Raw genomic sequence first — 16501 nt, 5'->3', positions numbered from 1 at the left:
TTCTCCTACCCAGATAATCAGATAACTAGCTCTGTGACTAGCACCTCCTTTATACTGCCAAGACTGGATGGCACAACAGATGGCAGAGACAAGTAGGTTTTGAGAGATGGTGAGCATACTGTTGCTGAGCAGGGGAAATTCTGAAAGGATGGAGAAGACTGGTATAATGGTGAAATTGATCCTTGAACCACTGAGTACATATAATAAACATATATGTATATACGTTGGGCAATAAACCACGCAGAATAACACAAAGTAAAGATCATTGCCCTCGACATGCCATGCACCCCCAAATTAAGCTGCTTTCCCAGTCCAAACCTTCACATGCCATGATAACCACAACTATTCCACCATCAACAAAGAAAGCCAGAGACAACTCACCACCAGCATGCAGGCAACAAACCAACAGCAGGCTTGCATAGGGTGGAGAGATGGGATGATGTCCAGCCTGACATGCACATGTAAAAGAGATGGTATGGGCGGGGATACAAAACTCACCTTGAGGTCCCTGTGGACAACCCCCATTTGGTGGCAGTGGAGGACTGCTTCAAGAATCTGCTGGATGCAATGACTGCGTGCAAACAGCAGGGGGGTGTTAGTAAGATCTGTGTGCACCCTGCGAGCTGATGGAGGAGGGGAGGGGCGGGAGAGAAGGGAAGGAGATGTCTGCTAACCAAAATTAACCATTGCAAAGGATGGGGACTAAAAATCCTTGTGTTCAGAGAAAGGTATTAACTGCTCCTGAATTTTTTATGAACATTCACCATTTCACATGCTCATTTCAGTGATACTTTATCAGTCCAGACTTTTTTAAACTTGTAAACATACTTCTCCTGACATCAAATTACTGTAAATGTATTGGATGGTAGTAATAACAGAGTATTTTAAAAAATAAAATAATGACCGTTCCCATGCTTTCCATGCTGGAATGACCAACAGTGCTGATAGAGATCCAGGAATGAAAGTATTGAGACTTATCTGTCATGAGAGAATTATAGAGCCTGCCACTGCTGGCCTCTTCTTCTGAGAATGCTAATTACCAGGCTGCAACACTACTTCTTTGGTATTAATATTTCTAAGTCACTCAGCTGGAACAAGTATAGAGGGATTTTTACTTTTCTACTGTTTTCATTTGCTGCAATTCGTCCTTGATCTGTGACTTGCAAATATTGAAGCCAGAATCGAATAGGAAGAAGTCAATAGTGTAATGACAGCCCTCATTTTTATCTCATGACAGGTGCACTTTATCATGTTTTCCTTTTATTTGAATTTGAGTTAAGAAATCAGCTGATGATGTCAACACATGGGCTGATTTACAAAACTTCACAAATTCCCAGGGCAACCAATCAAATGTAAGGACTTGCACAAGAACATAAAGCACCTTTGTTATTGGTGTACAGACCAATCACTTTCCCTGCATGGGAAGAAGAGATGCAATCCAATGTAATGCAAGGCAATGATATACTCTTTTTGACACCCAGTCAGAAATGCGTGTCAACATCCCCATTCTATCACTTGTGTGAAAAGAGCCTAAGGAATCTCACTGGTATTCTTTTATAAAGATGGCCAAATCTTACAGTCTATATATCTGGTGCCAACCTGCGGCCCAGGGGCTGCATGCATCACTTTTTATGTGGCCCCCAGGACACTTGAAGACATTAGTCTGTGAGGCCCTGTAACAGCAGTGATCTCTAGCAGTCTCAAACATGTAATGTGTCCCAGTCTATGACTGTCTCTTAAAGTATGTTCCCAGAACACCAACAACTCGTATAGCATGTCTGCAGTCTTTGACCATCTTCTGCACCATGTCTACACTCTTGGAATATCTCTTGTAGCATGTCTGTCATCTTTGACCATCTCCTGTTGCATGTCTCAGCAGTCCATAAAGCATAATGTAGCGAAACATTCAATGAATATTATGTGTGACCCTTTAGTGATGTCAGGTGCACACTTGAGGCCCCCTATATCAGGAGAGATGACTACCACTGGTCTACAGGTGAAACTCAAATAATTAGAATATCGTGCAAAAGTAATGGCAGTAAGTGCTGCAAAAGGGGTCCAAACCAAGTACTGAGTACATATGCATGCTTGTACTTTTCAGAGGTCCGATATTGTTCTATGTACAATCCTTGTTTTATTGATTGCATGTAATAATCCACTTTTTTGAGGTTGTGGATTTGGGGTTCTTGGGGTTTTCATGAGCTGTAAGCCATAATCATCACAATTATGACAAATCACGGCTTGAACTATCTTGCTTTGCATGTAATGAGTCTATCTCATATATTACCTTTTAAGTTGCATTAGTGAAATAAATGAACTTTGCACGATATTCTAATTATTCGAGTTTCACCTGTATAACCATCTACTAGGTTGAGGTTGAGGTCCAAATGTATATGGAAATCTCAATGTGCGTAGTCACATATTGACAATGCAGCCATCTGATCAGGAATTGATGTGTGGTGCTATTGTAGAGTCCTAATGTTCCATTTGGTAATTAGGTCATCATCAGACACTACAACTTTGTAATGCTATGTATGGTGACACTGTATGAAATAATCGTTTTACCAGAAGCAAATATTTAGGCTTTGGCTGTAAAACAACATAAAGTAAATCTATGGGGAAAAGAAAACATTTTGACAGAAGCAGCTTTTTGCTGAGAGCCTAAGCTGCTATCAGATCTCGACTGCTGCATGAAGTCTTCGTCTGGGGTGCCTGGAGTCTCCCGCATTTTCAGATTTTTGGTAATAAAGATTAGACATCTAAACATTGTTACCTCTTATCCCTCCTGTTCCGACCCAGTGCCAGAACTGCCCATCAGCAAGCATGAGCTTTGCTTATGCAAATACTATAGCGATATTGTTACATCCCCTTTGGCACGGGCGTTCCGTTTCTGACCTGTGATTAGATGGACCTAAACCAGACTGTAATGTATCCCTATGGGTTACCAGATGTAAACAGATATATGTCTATTTACATCCAGGTCCGTGCAGGTTAGTCAGACTGAAGGCAATAACCTTGTGTCTAGATCTGATTTTAAGGACCTGGTCAGAATAGGCAAACGGATATAAACGCACATCCGTTTACATCCGGCTGCCGATAGGGATTACATTGCTCATCTTTCCCTCCATCACAAGATGAAGGAAAAACAAAACGTAAGTGGTTTCCAAATTGCAGTCCTATGCAGCCCTTGTGCTTGCTTGTAACCAGCCCCTAAGGCACTATTCCTCCCTGTGACACCAACAATGGGTCACTATTCCTTCCACTGACACCAACGATGGATCACTATTCCTTCAAGTTGACACCAATCATGGGGCACTGTTTTCCTCACTAAGCTCACCAATGTGGCACTATACATTGACATTAACGATGGGACATTATGCCACTGCTCACCAACCTGGGGGCATTGTTTTTACTTCTACTGCACACTATTCCTGGGGCATTGTTTATTTCCACTGATGCTGGGGCATTTTCTATTTCAACTGGCCACAGTCAGGCCCCTCTAAGGTCTGAAGAAGAGTGAACTGGCCCCTCTTTGTTTAGAAAGTTTGAGTCTGAACCTTAACCACATGGGTTAGTGACTTCTTCTTTTAGCCGAATCCCATTAAAGAACAACAGGAAACGGGGCAGATGCACAAATTCAAAAGTTAGAATGCTGACCTCCAAACTCAGCAGTAAGAGACTTACACTGAAATGTAGGAAGCTGATTTGTAAATTGTAGCCATGACTGCTTAAACTCACAATTTAAAAAACAAAAAAAAATCATACCGACTGGTCATAACCTAACATTATGTAAATCCGGTGGTAACTTTAATCCTGACTGGAATTCTCTATAAAGCAAAGAATTATGGTACTAATCTATGAGGCCCACTGTTCCTTATGCCTTAATGATGTGACTAGTTTGCAATAACCTGATTGAATACTGATTCATTTCACAGCAGGGCTGGCTGTAATTATATAGTTTTATAGCCAGCTACATTTCTGCAACATGCAATTGTTCTGTGTGCCTCTGACATTTCACCGTGAAGGGTCTCAATGACTCAGTCAGATGAACAGTTTCTAAAGATTATGTATTACATGTGTCACAGACCATTAAAAAAAATCCTCACGGGGTCTATTGTAGATAACGCACAGTACTGTATAAAACATATTGGTATTACACCAACTGGGATACAGTATAAATCTGGCACTATCCGGGGTGTGTAATCACAAATTGTGGTTGGTGCACAGTGTTTGCTGACATTGCAGAACAGTTCCAATATTCATATGTGTCAGAGGCACCAAAGACAACTTTCACTGGGTTAGCGACCAAATTGGACTCTGCCAGTCCTACTCTAATTGTTTCCTCTGCATGCACACAACATATGCTCTGTCCATACAGGAGGCATTGATCAATACAGGACATACATAGTGGCTAAACTGTTGGATGGGAAATTCAATTTAAAAGAACCTGTTCTACATTTTTACTGTACATGGAAAGCAAACATCTTCTGGAGTCTGATCTTAGGCAGGACTTTGCGTCTGGGGCAGTCTCAGTAAGCATGCAAATAATGGGATTTGCATGTACACTGTATGCCCATTTCTGACTGTGTGCAAGAGCCTTAACATTTTTAAATGGATTACAGGTTAAATGTTAAGCCTGACTGCAGGTTTTTTTTCTTCCCCACCCAAAATGTTAAAAATTGTCCCAATACATACCATATTTTAGGCTGATCATATAACAAATAGGGTCCTCTTTCTCTTCTTCTGGCTTCTTCTTCTTTAGACTGTGGGTAGTCCTGAAACAACCGCTTTCTGAAGCATTCTCTTGTGAGCCCACACTGGTGTGATGATGCACCCTCAGGGGGTATGTCCATAACTGTATGGGCTCATGGGAAGTAGGTTAAATAACTTTGGGCATCATTAAACTTGGTAGTACTGAAGGACTCAAGGACCATGTTGGGGGAACAATGCCCAGAAGAAGGTAGGTATTGGAGCGAAAGCTGCATTTTTTTATGTTTAGGAGGTCTGGACAGTTTGAAAAAAATAAATGGTTGGCCAAAGGTGGAGTTGAGATTTAAGAAATATCTATAGTGTTGAAAACAAATCAATACCCTGCAAGGAAAGTGCGGTAGAGCAATATTTATTTATAGTTTCTTTCCTTAACATGTTTTTAACTAAGTATGTTAAGAGGCCTGCATCACTGTGTAAATTAATTTGGCCAACCAATGCAGTACCATCTTCATGTCAATTTCACACCATTCATTTTGCATATGGCCCCTGTAAAAAGGTTCAGTTGTGACGAGTTTGATGCCATGGTAATATTCTGAGATGCTCAATGACAGTCTGCTATACCTAACTCTCCCACACCCTATCCTTTCTGTATTGTCATGGTAACAAACAGAATGGAGCGACATAGGACTACGGTAGGCCTTAAATTGAATCGGTAAGGAATGGGGATTTTTTAAGAACCCTAATATTCAGTGTAAAAATTTTATAGTATTACACCTTACCCCTTAGAGACAGGTGTGCCTTGTTACTCACTTATGTTCTCTTCCAGTCAGAATAGAAATCGCAGCACAGTGTCTGTCTGTGGGCCCCCACAGAGGCTGACATATATCCTGTCTGAGACCAGGACCTTCTAGACAGATGCTAAGCAAGCATTTCATTTCTGCTATTACAGGGGAGGAGGCTTATAAATAATAGAAAACTAAGTAATCTCTCAGAATTAAGGCTGTGCTATTATATTCAAAAGTGGAGACTCACAGATGTTATTACAGATGCCCATTGCTGACAGGTTCTCTTTAAACATACTTTACAAAAACCTTCCTCATTGGAAGAACCAAGCGTAGTGTCTACCTCCCCTATCCTTCTCCTCCACAGCCTTTGTTTACCATTTATGTAATGGTTTGCTTGAGGCTAGGTTCACATCTAGGCGATTTATCGTGCGGATTAGGTCGAGTGATATCGCACAAAACACAGATTCATATTGAAGTCCATGGAGTCTGTTCACACATTTGCGGCTTGTCGCATGGACTAAATCGCATGTCATGCAAAAAGGTGCAGGAGCTATTTTCGGGCGGTTGTCGCGTGGTTTGGGTCCCATAGACATCTCTATGCATTAAAAACCATGCGACAACCGCGTGGTTCTCAATGAACAGTCGCGTGATCGAAAACGCGTGACAATCTCGCAAAAACAGCTCAGAATCTGAATCGCCGAGGTGTGAACCTAGCCTTAAAATGCCAGTCTACCCAAAACATATTTTCCAATTTCAAAAAGATGCAATTGGGTTAGATCACTAAATGGCTTTTTCCATCCTTTGAAGACTCTGGTGTTCCCAGGTCCAGGTACTGGCCACATAACTTGTGAGGGGTCTCAGTTTCTGCTGTTTGATTGGCCATTTATTATACCAATTGAAGTAGGAGAATATAGAGCCGTGGTGGTTGTGGTGGGAGGGCAGATATGGAAACTCTAGTAGCAAACTTTTATCAGTAATGCCCCAGAATAATACAAAGAACCAATGGACCTCTCACACCACTGAGGTCTGTAGAGTGACATTTTTATCACTATCTTCTATATATCCTCCCTCTTTACAAAACTCTTTGGTTCAGAATAGTTCCCCTTTTGAGCCTGTATGAACAGACGTGGTAGTGGTGTTAGTGGACAGCATGACTGCACTGTCAACTGCAGTAAATTGATTTGTATTGAATGTTTCTAAATATTAAAAACAAATTTGGGCAAGCCACGTGTGCTGTTTGTCCACATGCAACTATATTGTAAGATTCGGCCCCATAGTAGCAGGTTAATTATATTCTAACCTATAGTCCTCCTATGTTCATGCTCATGCCTTTCCCTCCATCCTCATTGCGGAAGGCAGTGGTGCTGAGCTAAGTTTCAGTAACTAACATTTTTAACAGAATAATAGGGCGTTCCAGGTTTTGGAGGCCCCCAACTGGCTTTGTACATATTGTACTTTTAGGTGACATCTTTCCTTGTCTGCTGCCAGTCATTGCTATTCATACATCTACCACTGCTGCTAGGGAAATGGCTTGCAGCCACACTCATCTCCCTCCTTTAACGCCACAGTATTGTCCAGCTGTCAACATGTGGCTCATACACACAAATAGAGTCCACAAGTGGAGATGAGAACCACATCCTTGATGTGTTTTGGGTAATAGTGCCAAGTCCTAGTCAGCCATCGCCTTATGACTAAGCACCATAGCATGTAGCACATCAAGGCGCTGTTACGTGCTTTCTTCAGTAGAACCTCCTGGCTCTCATCTCCACTTGTGGAATCCATTTGTGTAGATTTGCTGCCAGTCTTTAGTCTAGGCCCCTATTCACACTTGTGCGTGAGTGTTTGCAGGCGATTTTGAAGCATTTTTCAGGCATTTTCAGTCCTTTTTCGTTTTAGGCCAATGGAAAGTTAGAAGGAGGCGTAAAGCTGCATGAAAAACGCATGTTCTGCGCCCAATTCTGCCCAAAAAGAAGCTTGTGTACTTTTTTAACCTTTAAGCTACAACCAATAGGTCACACAACACTTTACGTGTGAAAGGCCACCATCAAAAATAATAGGATTCTTCATGTTGAGCGTTGTTGCACTTTGGGCAACATGACAAAACGCTTAGGTGTGAATGGGGGCTAAAAGTGACCACACATTCACTTTTGTTTTCCAAAGAGCTCTCATAGGTTGAATGTTTGTCTGTTGTGCTGAGTGACTGCCTACAATCCACATTGGTATATTTTAACGTTGGCTGCTGTGAGCTTTCCTAATTTTCAATGTATTGCAACTTATTGACTAAAATCAATATTGTGTAGCTACCTATAATAATAACCATATGTCAACTTTCATCTGTTTAAGGGTGATAAATCAAAAACATGATTCAGTAACAAGAAGAAAAATGGTTCGGTAAGTATGAGTAGCTTCTCTTTGTGCGTTGACTGTCGCCTAAGATATCCTGGGTTTACTAAAGCTGGCCATACCCCATTTGATTTTGGAAATTAATGGAGTTTTCTTATCGAAAACCACATTCACTGTTAGAATTTAGTTTGAGAAAAATTTTCAATCCTGTTCCTTCAATTTATTCATCACCGCAGTCAGAAATCTGACCGTATTTTACCCCCTTACCTATGAGAAAGTTGAGCGAACTTTATGAAAACAAATTTTTTCAAATGAAACTCTACTGGTGCATGGCCGGTTTTAGATGCTGGGCAATGGACAAAGTGATTTAACACATATAACCCAGACTGCCTATTGTTCTGTAGACTGATTTTCCTCTACAGATAGTGTATGAGCTGTGCTGCTGCCATGATCTATTCTCTATGGGGCTTATGTATAAATTGTGTGCTAACTGGTGATGTGCGTGGGCTTGGTGCACATTAAGCCCTGCAGCTATAGGTTAAAAAGAATGATTGAGCTAGGAGAGGGACAGTTTTGCACGGACTTGGGTGAACTCCTTGCCCACGCACATCACTAGTGCCAACATGACATTCTCCTGCTGCCCACATCAACCAGAATCCTTGTTTCATTGTCAACTGCAGACTACATAAATGTAAGTTTAAAACTGACAATTTGCAATTGACAATCAACTATTTTTCATTACCACACTTTTATAAAAAAAATCCCCATGTTTTCTGTGATTGGTGCTCGCTATATAAGTAAACACAGTTAGTAAGTGCACATAGCAGCCATTTAATAGCTACATCTGCAAAAGGCCCGTCTATAAACTTGATCAATGTCCTTTAACATCAACATTACACATAGCAGGACATTATCACCCAAGTTCAGAAATGTGGAAGTGCCTATTGGCAAAAAAAGAAAGCAAGATTATAACATACTGCAAAAGCCATCTCTGTTTGGATGTGTGGACCTTATGTGATAGAAGTGAACTGCAGCATCTTTGTGACATATAGACTGGAGCACAGAAGTCAGCGACATAGTCCAAAGGGACAAACAGAGATCACATAGACACACAGGACTATAAACGGATCTTGTAGCTGCTCTAAACAGAAACACCTAACAGGAACAGGCCTCCAGCAGAAGCCGGGGCTGGGGGTCTACCTACATTTCCCCACTTGAATGTTCTAAATACCCCGGGTGGTACCTTAAAGCATGTTCTCCACTACAACGCACTCCGCCTCCACCCCACTACAACAATATTTGTGTTGTTCCCTCTACCTGCTATAAGGCAATGTCTAGTCCTGCAGAGCAGACAAGAGAAAAGTGGTAGAGATCAAAGGATAGGAGACAAAGGATGGAGAATGGAGATGAAGATATAGAGAGGAGGTAGACAAATATCATAGCTGCCAACCATCCCCAGATTTCCAGAGGCAATCATACATTTGGAACATTGAAAGTTCTTGGCTCTTTTTTTTCATTTTGTCTAATTACACAATACAACCACAATTTCTGCATGTTGGGTTCAATATAGTGAAATCTTTTAGTGGAACATTTATTTTATAAACTGAGCGAAGAGATTGTTGGACTGATGTCCTCTGGAACAATACTGATCAAGATTTACTGGCTCAGCAGCCAAGTATCCCTGGAAATGATTGGTAATTGTTGGCAACTATTAGATAGATAGATAGATAGATAGATAGATAGATAGATAGATAGATAGATAGATAGATAGATAGATACAGAGATAGATATATACAGAGATAGATAGATAGATAGATAGATAGATAGATAGATAGATAGATAGATAGATAGATAGATAGATAGAAAGATAGAAAGATAAATGGATAGATAGATAGATAGATAGATAGATAGATAGATAGATAGATCTGGCATATTTTGGAGGAGGAACTTTGTGACCTCTGACACTTGTCCTTGGATTTCGGCACACACAAGCTTGATTAATAAGGCAAACAATATGCAAAGTGGAGTACCCCCGAAGCAAGCAATTCGAATTTACGTTTCACCGATAAGACAGAAGTAAACTAAAATCTGATTGGTTGCTACGGGTTACTGCGCTTTCAACATCATGATTGCTCTTTACACTGCTTTTTTTTTTTTTTATAAGCCCAACAGTGCAGCAGTTCGGGAAATGCAGACATGCGGTGCAGAGTTGTGCGCACACAATATTATCAACCGAGAGACACATGGAAGAGACAGGAGAGAGCGCAGGAGGGGGAGGACATAGAAGAGACAGATGGAGGAGGAGAGAGACTAAAAATAGGTGCCAAAGAGAGCAAAAAACAAGCAAAAGAAATGCAGAGAAGAGAGGAGGAGAGGGACTGAGGAGGGGGACAGAGAGAGATGTAGGGGAGAAGGTAAGAAAGAAGTGCCGGTTACACGCCAAAGAGAAAATAATGTATAGAAATAAAGAGAGCAGAAGATGCTATTGGCAGGTGATAGAAAGCGATGGGTGATTCATTTGAACAGAGTGCGGAGAAAGGGCACTTTATGAGTATCTAAAATGCAGCGCAAGTAGATATCATGCAAGTTAGATGCAAAGTAGCACACCGCAGGCTATGCAATGCTTTGTATACGCCTCCTGCAGTGCTGCACACCCCATGTTCCCACGGGCCAGTGTGCAGAGCTGTGCATGCCGGGACTTGAAATGCATCTGACTGTACAGTTGTAACAGGGAAGGAGAGGATAGGGGAGAAGGGTGGCAGTGAAGAGGGGAACAGACAATAAACAGAGAGTATTGTGAACTGTTATGTGACATACAAGCATACATATATTGTAGGACGGGTTCCTCTGGTGTTCAGGGCGTTACTTGATGAGAAGATGGATCATTAAAACAGTGAGTACAGGAAACTGATGGCATGTACTGCCTTTTATCACCTAGTAGATGGTGCTATATGAGATCTGATCATTAATCTCTTAATATAAAAATAATCACTATATAGAGTAATAGTAATGACCTTATTATTGGATCTTCTGATGAGGAAATAATCAATCACAAGTATCTCAGAAAATTTACTGAATCTTCCCAATTCAATTAAAAACGGCTATAATGCACCTCTCACTCATTGCCATTGCTGCAAGACGTAGGGGCTGATTTATTAAAGGCAAATAAGTTGTTCACTTTGCAGGGGAATTTGCACCTAGCTTAGAGAACGTGGTGACATTTCACTTTGCAAAGTATACCCAATCATGAGCAAGAATAAAACGTTAAGGCTGGGTTCACACCTGGGCGTTTTTCAGTGCTGATCGAAGCACTGAAAAATGCTGAGCAAGTGAAATCCCATAATTTCCTATGGGCATGGTTCCCACCTGGGCGTATTTCAGCCCGTGGAAACGTGCTGAAAAACGTCCTACGCCCAAACAAGTACAGGAGCTTCTTTGGGGCGTATTTCAGCGCGTATCCATTGTTATTCCCGAGTGTGGCTCGGGGTTAACAAAGCGGTTACCCCGAGCCACACTCGGGAATACAGCGCAGGTCTTACCTTGTCCGCGATCCCCGCTGTGTCCTCCGGCCGCTGCCGTCTTCCGGGTTCCGTCCCTTGCGAGCGTCCGCGTCGCAGGGGGGCGGAACCGGCGGGAAGTTTAAAAGTTAAAAAAACAGAAAAAAAGAAGAATAAAAAGAAAATAAAGGGAAAAAAATAAATCATACTGCCAGGGAGGTCGAACTCCTCAATGAGCGTCGAACGCGCGTTTCACTGAACGAAAAAGCATGCTAAAAAACGAGCAGAAAAAACCCGCCTACAGTACGCCCAAGTGTGAACCCAGCCTAAAAATCAGTATTTTTGCTTGCACATGATTGGATGAAGGAAATCATCACAGCTTTGCCTCATTCACTAAGCTAAAGGGAAAATTCCATTGCAGAGTGAACAGCCAATTTGCTTTTAGTAAATAAACCCCGTAGAGTGTTCCTCGTCCCCTGCTGACAGAGAGCCATTTTGGAAAATAGGCCATGAGCTTTCTCATGCCTAAATAATGATTCTTCATGTCTTATTGACATGCCTGGTTTGTAGTAAAAAAAAGATTACCTCCAACCTTGTAAATATCCACTCGCAAAATGGCTTCCTAAGTTGTGTAATGGACAGACGCCCTTAATTGCCGGGAACGGTCCAAACAAGATATGCATGTTTGATCGGAGACACTTCATTTATCTTTCAGAAGACACCTCTATATTTTGTATATACGTCCATACTCTTTTTAAGGGCATAGCTAATCAGTATTAATCTGTACCCCTTCATGCCCACCTGGATGCACACGCTCACCATCGCTACATACCGTCCGCCACCCCATCTCCCCATGCACCATGTCCCCAGAGCCAGATGGTGTAGGGTGTAGTGAAGGGTGCAGTACCCCACGATGCGCCGCTTTTCACTTGGGCCCCCATGCCATGTCAACCCCTTTCCCCTTCAATAATACTAACCTTCAAGTCCCTGTGCACAATGTCACAGGAGTGTGTGAAACAAACACTTTCTAATATCTGATGGAGACAGTGACTGTAAAACAAAACCAGCAGACCCACAGGGTACAGGAACAATGATTTGGAACAGACAAGAAGGAAGCATGTTGGGTATGTGAAAACAATTGGCGTCAATGGGGAAGGAACATTTGCATGGGGATAAGGGTAAAAAGGGTATTCATACAGATTATATGTAGGAAGTGCGATTTATAGGAACAGTTACAGAAACACGAGACAATAGGAGAAAAGCAGGTGTGAGTAGGAGGCAGGTAAGACAGTAATGATGGGGTTGAATTAGGTAGAGCATTCGGGGTCCGGGAGATGATAGACAGTTTGCAGGAGAACAATTTGACCAAGACCAATATGTCACAACAAAAGGGGGAAAAAGACAGAGGGAAGACACAGATTGAAAAAGGGGAGAAGGGACAAGAGGAAAAAAACAGTGTCTTAACATCACAAAACATCACATCAGAAAAAGGGCAGTATGCAGGACTGTACAGGGACACATTGTTTATATGCTACAGCAAAGAATGTCAGCCTGGGACCTTAATGGGCTTATTTATTAAGGTTGGTGCAAAGAGCAACCACTACACACAAAGCGCAGCAACAAATCCGACTTCCACTGAAATTCAACTGAGTGGCGGCTGGACGGCTGCAGCACTTTGCACATCATCACTGCTCTTTGCCCAACCATGTTAAATGAACCCATTGGTGTACAGCAATGCAAATCTCAGTAGGAGCTCTTCCAGGTCTTGCTGGGACTACAGCAATTTCGAAGACACAGTGGAGTTTACTAACATCTCTCCAAGGCAGAAATCTGCACTTAAACTATGGCAGCCAATGCGGCCTCGCTTACACTGACCTCCAATAGGCAGGTGAAAGCTGCAATTGTTGATTGGATGCCGATATGATATAAAGTGCATTTCCATTTTATAGCTGGATTGGAATACCACCTACTTCACATGTGTTACATGTTCCCATTCACATACGTTACATGTTCCCATTCACATACTTTACATGTTCCCATTCACATACTTTACATGTTCCACTTCCCATTCCATACTTTAAATGTTCCCATTCACATACGTTACATGTTCCCATTCACATACTTTACATGTTCCCATTCACATAGCATACCTTTAATTTAAACATTTTTAATAAAAATTGCTGCTTATCTTTTTCCTCGCTCGTTTCTGAAAACCCCAAAACTAATTTTTCCCCTGCTATGTAAAATTAAAGCAGAACTCTGGGCAAATCAAATCTTAACCCTTGCATTGGGGCTACCCCTGCACTGCAAGGGTTAAGTGCTTGTTTTGTTTAGGGAGCTAAAATAATAAAGTTATACTCACCAGCACCACAATCCCGGCTACCTCTTAGATCGGTCCCTTCAGCCTTGCTCCCCCTCCACTCCAGCAGTATATGGTCCTGTAAATCATTAGGCTCTATACAGTGTATAGGACATGAGGACGCCGAGGGACATTTCATTATTGAAGGGAGCGTTGTAAGAGCAAGCCGAGATCTTGATTCGGGTGAGTATAACTTTATTATTTTAGCCCGCTAGACAAAATGAGCACTTAGCCCTTGCAGTGCGGGATAGCGCCAATGCAAGGGTTAGGAATTGATTTTCTGCTTTAAGGAGGGGCTGAGGAGTTGTACGGAAATTCCAGCTTTTGCAACAAAATAATAAATGTACGCTTCTTCATGAAAGACAAATTTGCAGTTCTTATTTGCTCTTATCTGGCTCCTGCAGACTGTTCCTCCCGTCCCATGTGCATACCGAGATATGGATATGCAGTAATAGGGACAGGAGGAAATGTCAATGGACTACAAGTGACGTCACAGAATTCTGTTTTCTTTAAATGCAACTAAACTGAATGTACCTAAATGCACGTAAAATCACAGTGCTCATTATACCATTTATACGGATTTATAAATATCCTATAAATGCTTGTACGTCATTGCCAGTCTGAATGAGGCCCTAAAGTGACACTAAACTCTTAAAAATACATTGAAGTACATTAACTATTAACAACAATGTATCTTATTTGTGTATCACCAGCTGTAGATCATCAAATCATCTCTGAATTGGTGCGGACACTGTCCTTCCTTCTGGAGGGGGGTTACGTTTGTTCCCCATGGTCCCTGTGTGTGTTGTAAAGTAGTCACCGCTCCAAGCTCACTTCCGTGATGGACTACAACCTCAGGTTTAGTTTACTAAATAGTATTGAAATACAGTGGTACCTCGGTTCACGAACTTAATTCATTCCACGATTCTAGTCGCGAACCGAATTGGTCGCAAACCAAATCAAACTGTGACCAGACCGCAATCTCGACTAGACGAAGCCACGACCATGAGTCAGAGCGGGGAAGATGTTTGCGGTTGTGTTCGGCACCCGATGCGGAATTTGCGAACGGAAGCAAAATATTGCCAAACTTGCTGTTTGCGAACCGAATTGTTCGCGAACAGAAGCGTTCGTGAACCGAGGTACCACTGTATAGTCCATCACGGGAGAGAGCTTGCAGTGGTGACAACTTTACAACACACACAGGGACCATGAGGAACAAAAGTAGCTCGCCTCCAGAAGGAAGAACAGTGTCGGCACCAATTCAGAGATGATTTGAGGATCTACAGCCGAGTGATACACAAATAAGATGCACACTGTCTCTCCTAACAAAGAGTTAAAGATCTCAAGGCTTGGGTGGTTACATTGTATGTTAATATCTCAGTCTGTCCCTGTTGCTGGCAGTCTGCTCCAAAGAAACAACGAGAAAGGTAAGAATTTTGTAAAAATTCTTTTTAGCTATGCTGTGTGAATGGGAAGACATAACAAACATATAGTTGGGGTTTTCTCAAATCTGACTATGAAAATGGAAATACACTTTTAGCTCTATTTTTGTTGATTTATTTTAGTACAAAAAAATAGCGAATGGGAAGTTTGCAAAACAACCAACTGAATGTTAGCTTGTTTTCTGGCCTGTACTAGAGAAATGATATCTGACACATGATTGGTTGATACCGGCGGCATCCACGGCGCCCCTTCCCTTACACATCATTGTTAGTGTTAGTAAATCTCCAAAGTTCAACAAATTCTGTACGGAAGGCTCAGGTATGAAATGGCTGCAGGGAAATCCCATTGCTGGGGTGATGGTGTGTTCAAGATATAAGTCTATAGTCCTGAAACAGAGAGTGCTGATCTAACAAAACACACAATGAGTTGTTGGCTCTGTTGATATTTTATTCAGTATGTGTTTTGTGAATGTGAAGGGACAGAGAGGGTTTTATATATGTGACATATGAAGTGTAAGGCCCCATTCACACTGCGCGTTTCGCAAATCGCGCGTTTGTTGCGCAATTTGCATTTTGCGCAATATCGCGCGACAAATTTGTCGCGCGATATCGCGCAAATGCTTGCATTGAGCAAGCAGGAATCGCTGCAAAATCCGCTCCAAAAATGGTCCTGCTGTAGCGACGCACGACCCGCGACAGCAGGACCCTTTGCCCCATTGCCAAGCATTGGAAAGCGATATCGCGCGGTAAATAGCCGCAATATCGCGGGAATTACCGCGCGATAAATCGCTCAATGTGAACGGGGCCTAAGAACTCGAAACGAAATATCGCTTGCTCATCATTTTATGAGAAAAACACTTGTTCTTGTATAGATCAACCCTGAGTTGAGTGGCATTCATAATACAGCACAGGACTTGAGTCACCCTGAAAATGGTTGGATGGGGACATGGGTGAGAGGGGAGAGAGGGGAAGGGGGATTCTAGTAATGGAGGATACCCACCTTGCATCTGCTTCACTGTAATATTCTCTTGCCACAATGTCTTCAAACAACTCCCCTCCTGTGACCCTGAAATGCAAGAGACCCGTGAAAACCACTTCAATGTACACAAATATCCATATAATGAGAATATAATGAAAATGTGCTCTGGACAAAGTTTGCTTCACCACATCTGCAAATGCCAAGCTGTACCTATTGGTATATTTATCACATAGAGCTAAACACGTGATAGCACACAATGAGTGAGAAACCTCACTCACAAAATTGTCAAAGGCAAAAATCATTTCAAAGGCAAATTCCTGGTCACTTTAACTATACAATCACGTGAGTATTCACTAAAATATTGAGGAAAGATTCTCAAATTCTTT

At 41.9% G+C, this 16501-nt stretch overlaps 1 protein-coding gene across 12 annotated transcripts in view; it reads right to left on the bottom strand.

Annotated features, from left to right (window-relative positions):
• CAMK2B (calcium/calmodulin dependent protein kinase II beta) overlaps positions 1-16501 on the bottom strand; it is a 156792-nt gene that overhangs the window by 49746 nt on the left and 90545 nt on the right. For 8 of the 12 annotated variants that reach the window (XM_018554693.1, XM_018554697.1, XM_018554701.1 and 5 more), the window contains exons 5-6: positions 16137-16202; positions 499-571 (exon numbers count right to left, since the gene is read on the bottom strand). In XM_018554693.1, the coding sequence (XP_018410195.1) occupies positions 499-571; positions 16137-16202 (139 nt within the window). Of the gene's footprint in view, positions 1-498; positions 572-12312; positions 12386-16136; positions 16203-16501 lie in introns of all 12 variants that reach the window. The other 4 variants (XM_018554694.1, XM_018554696.1, XM_018554699.1 and 1 more) reach the window with 1 other exon arrangement.

Source organism: Nanorana parkeri, unplaced genomic scaffold (assembly GCF_000935625.1).
Source record: "Nanorana parkeri isolate BGI_ZX_2015 unplaced genomic scaffold, ASM93562v1 scaffold169, whole genome shotgun sequence".
Classification (NCBI taxonomy): Eukaryota; Metazoa; Chordata; class Amphibia; order Anura; family Dicroglossidae; genus Nanorana; species Nanorana parkeri.
Note: the sequence above shows the minus strand (reverse complement) of the source record. Positions and strands in the feature narration are given on the sequence as shown.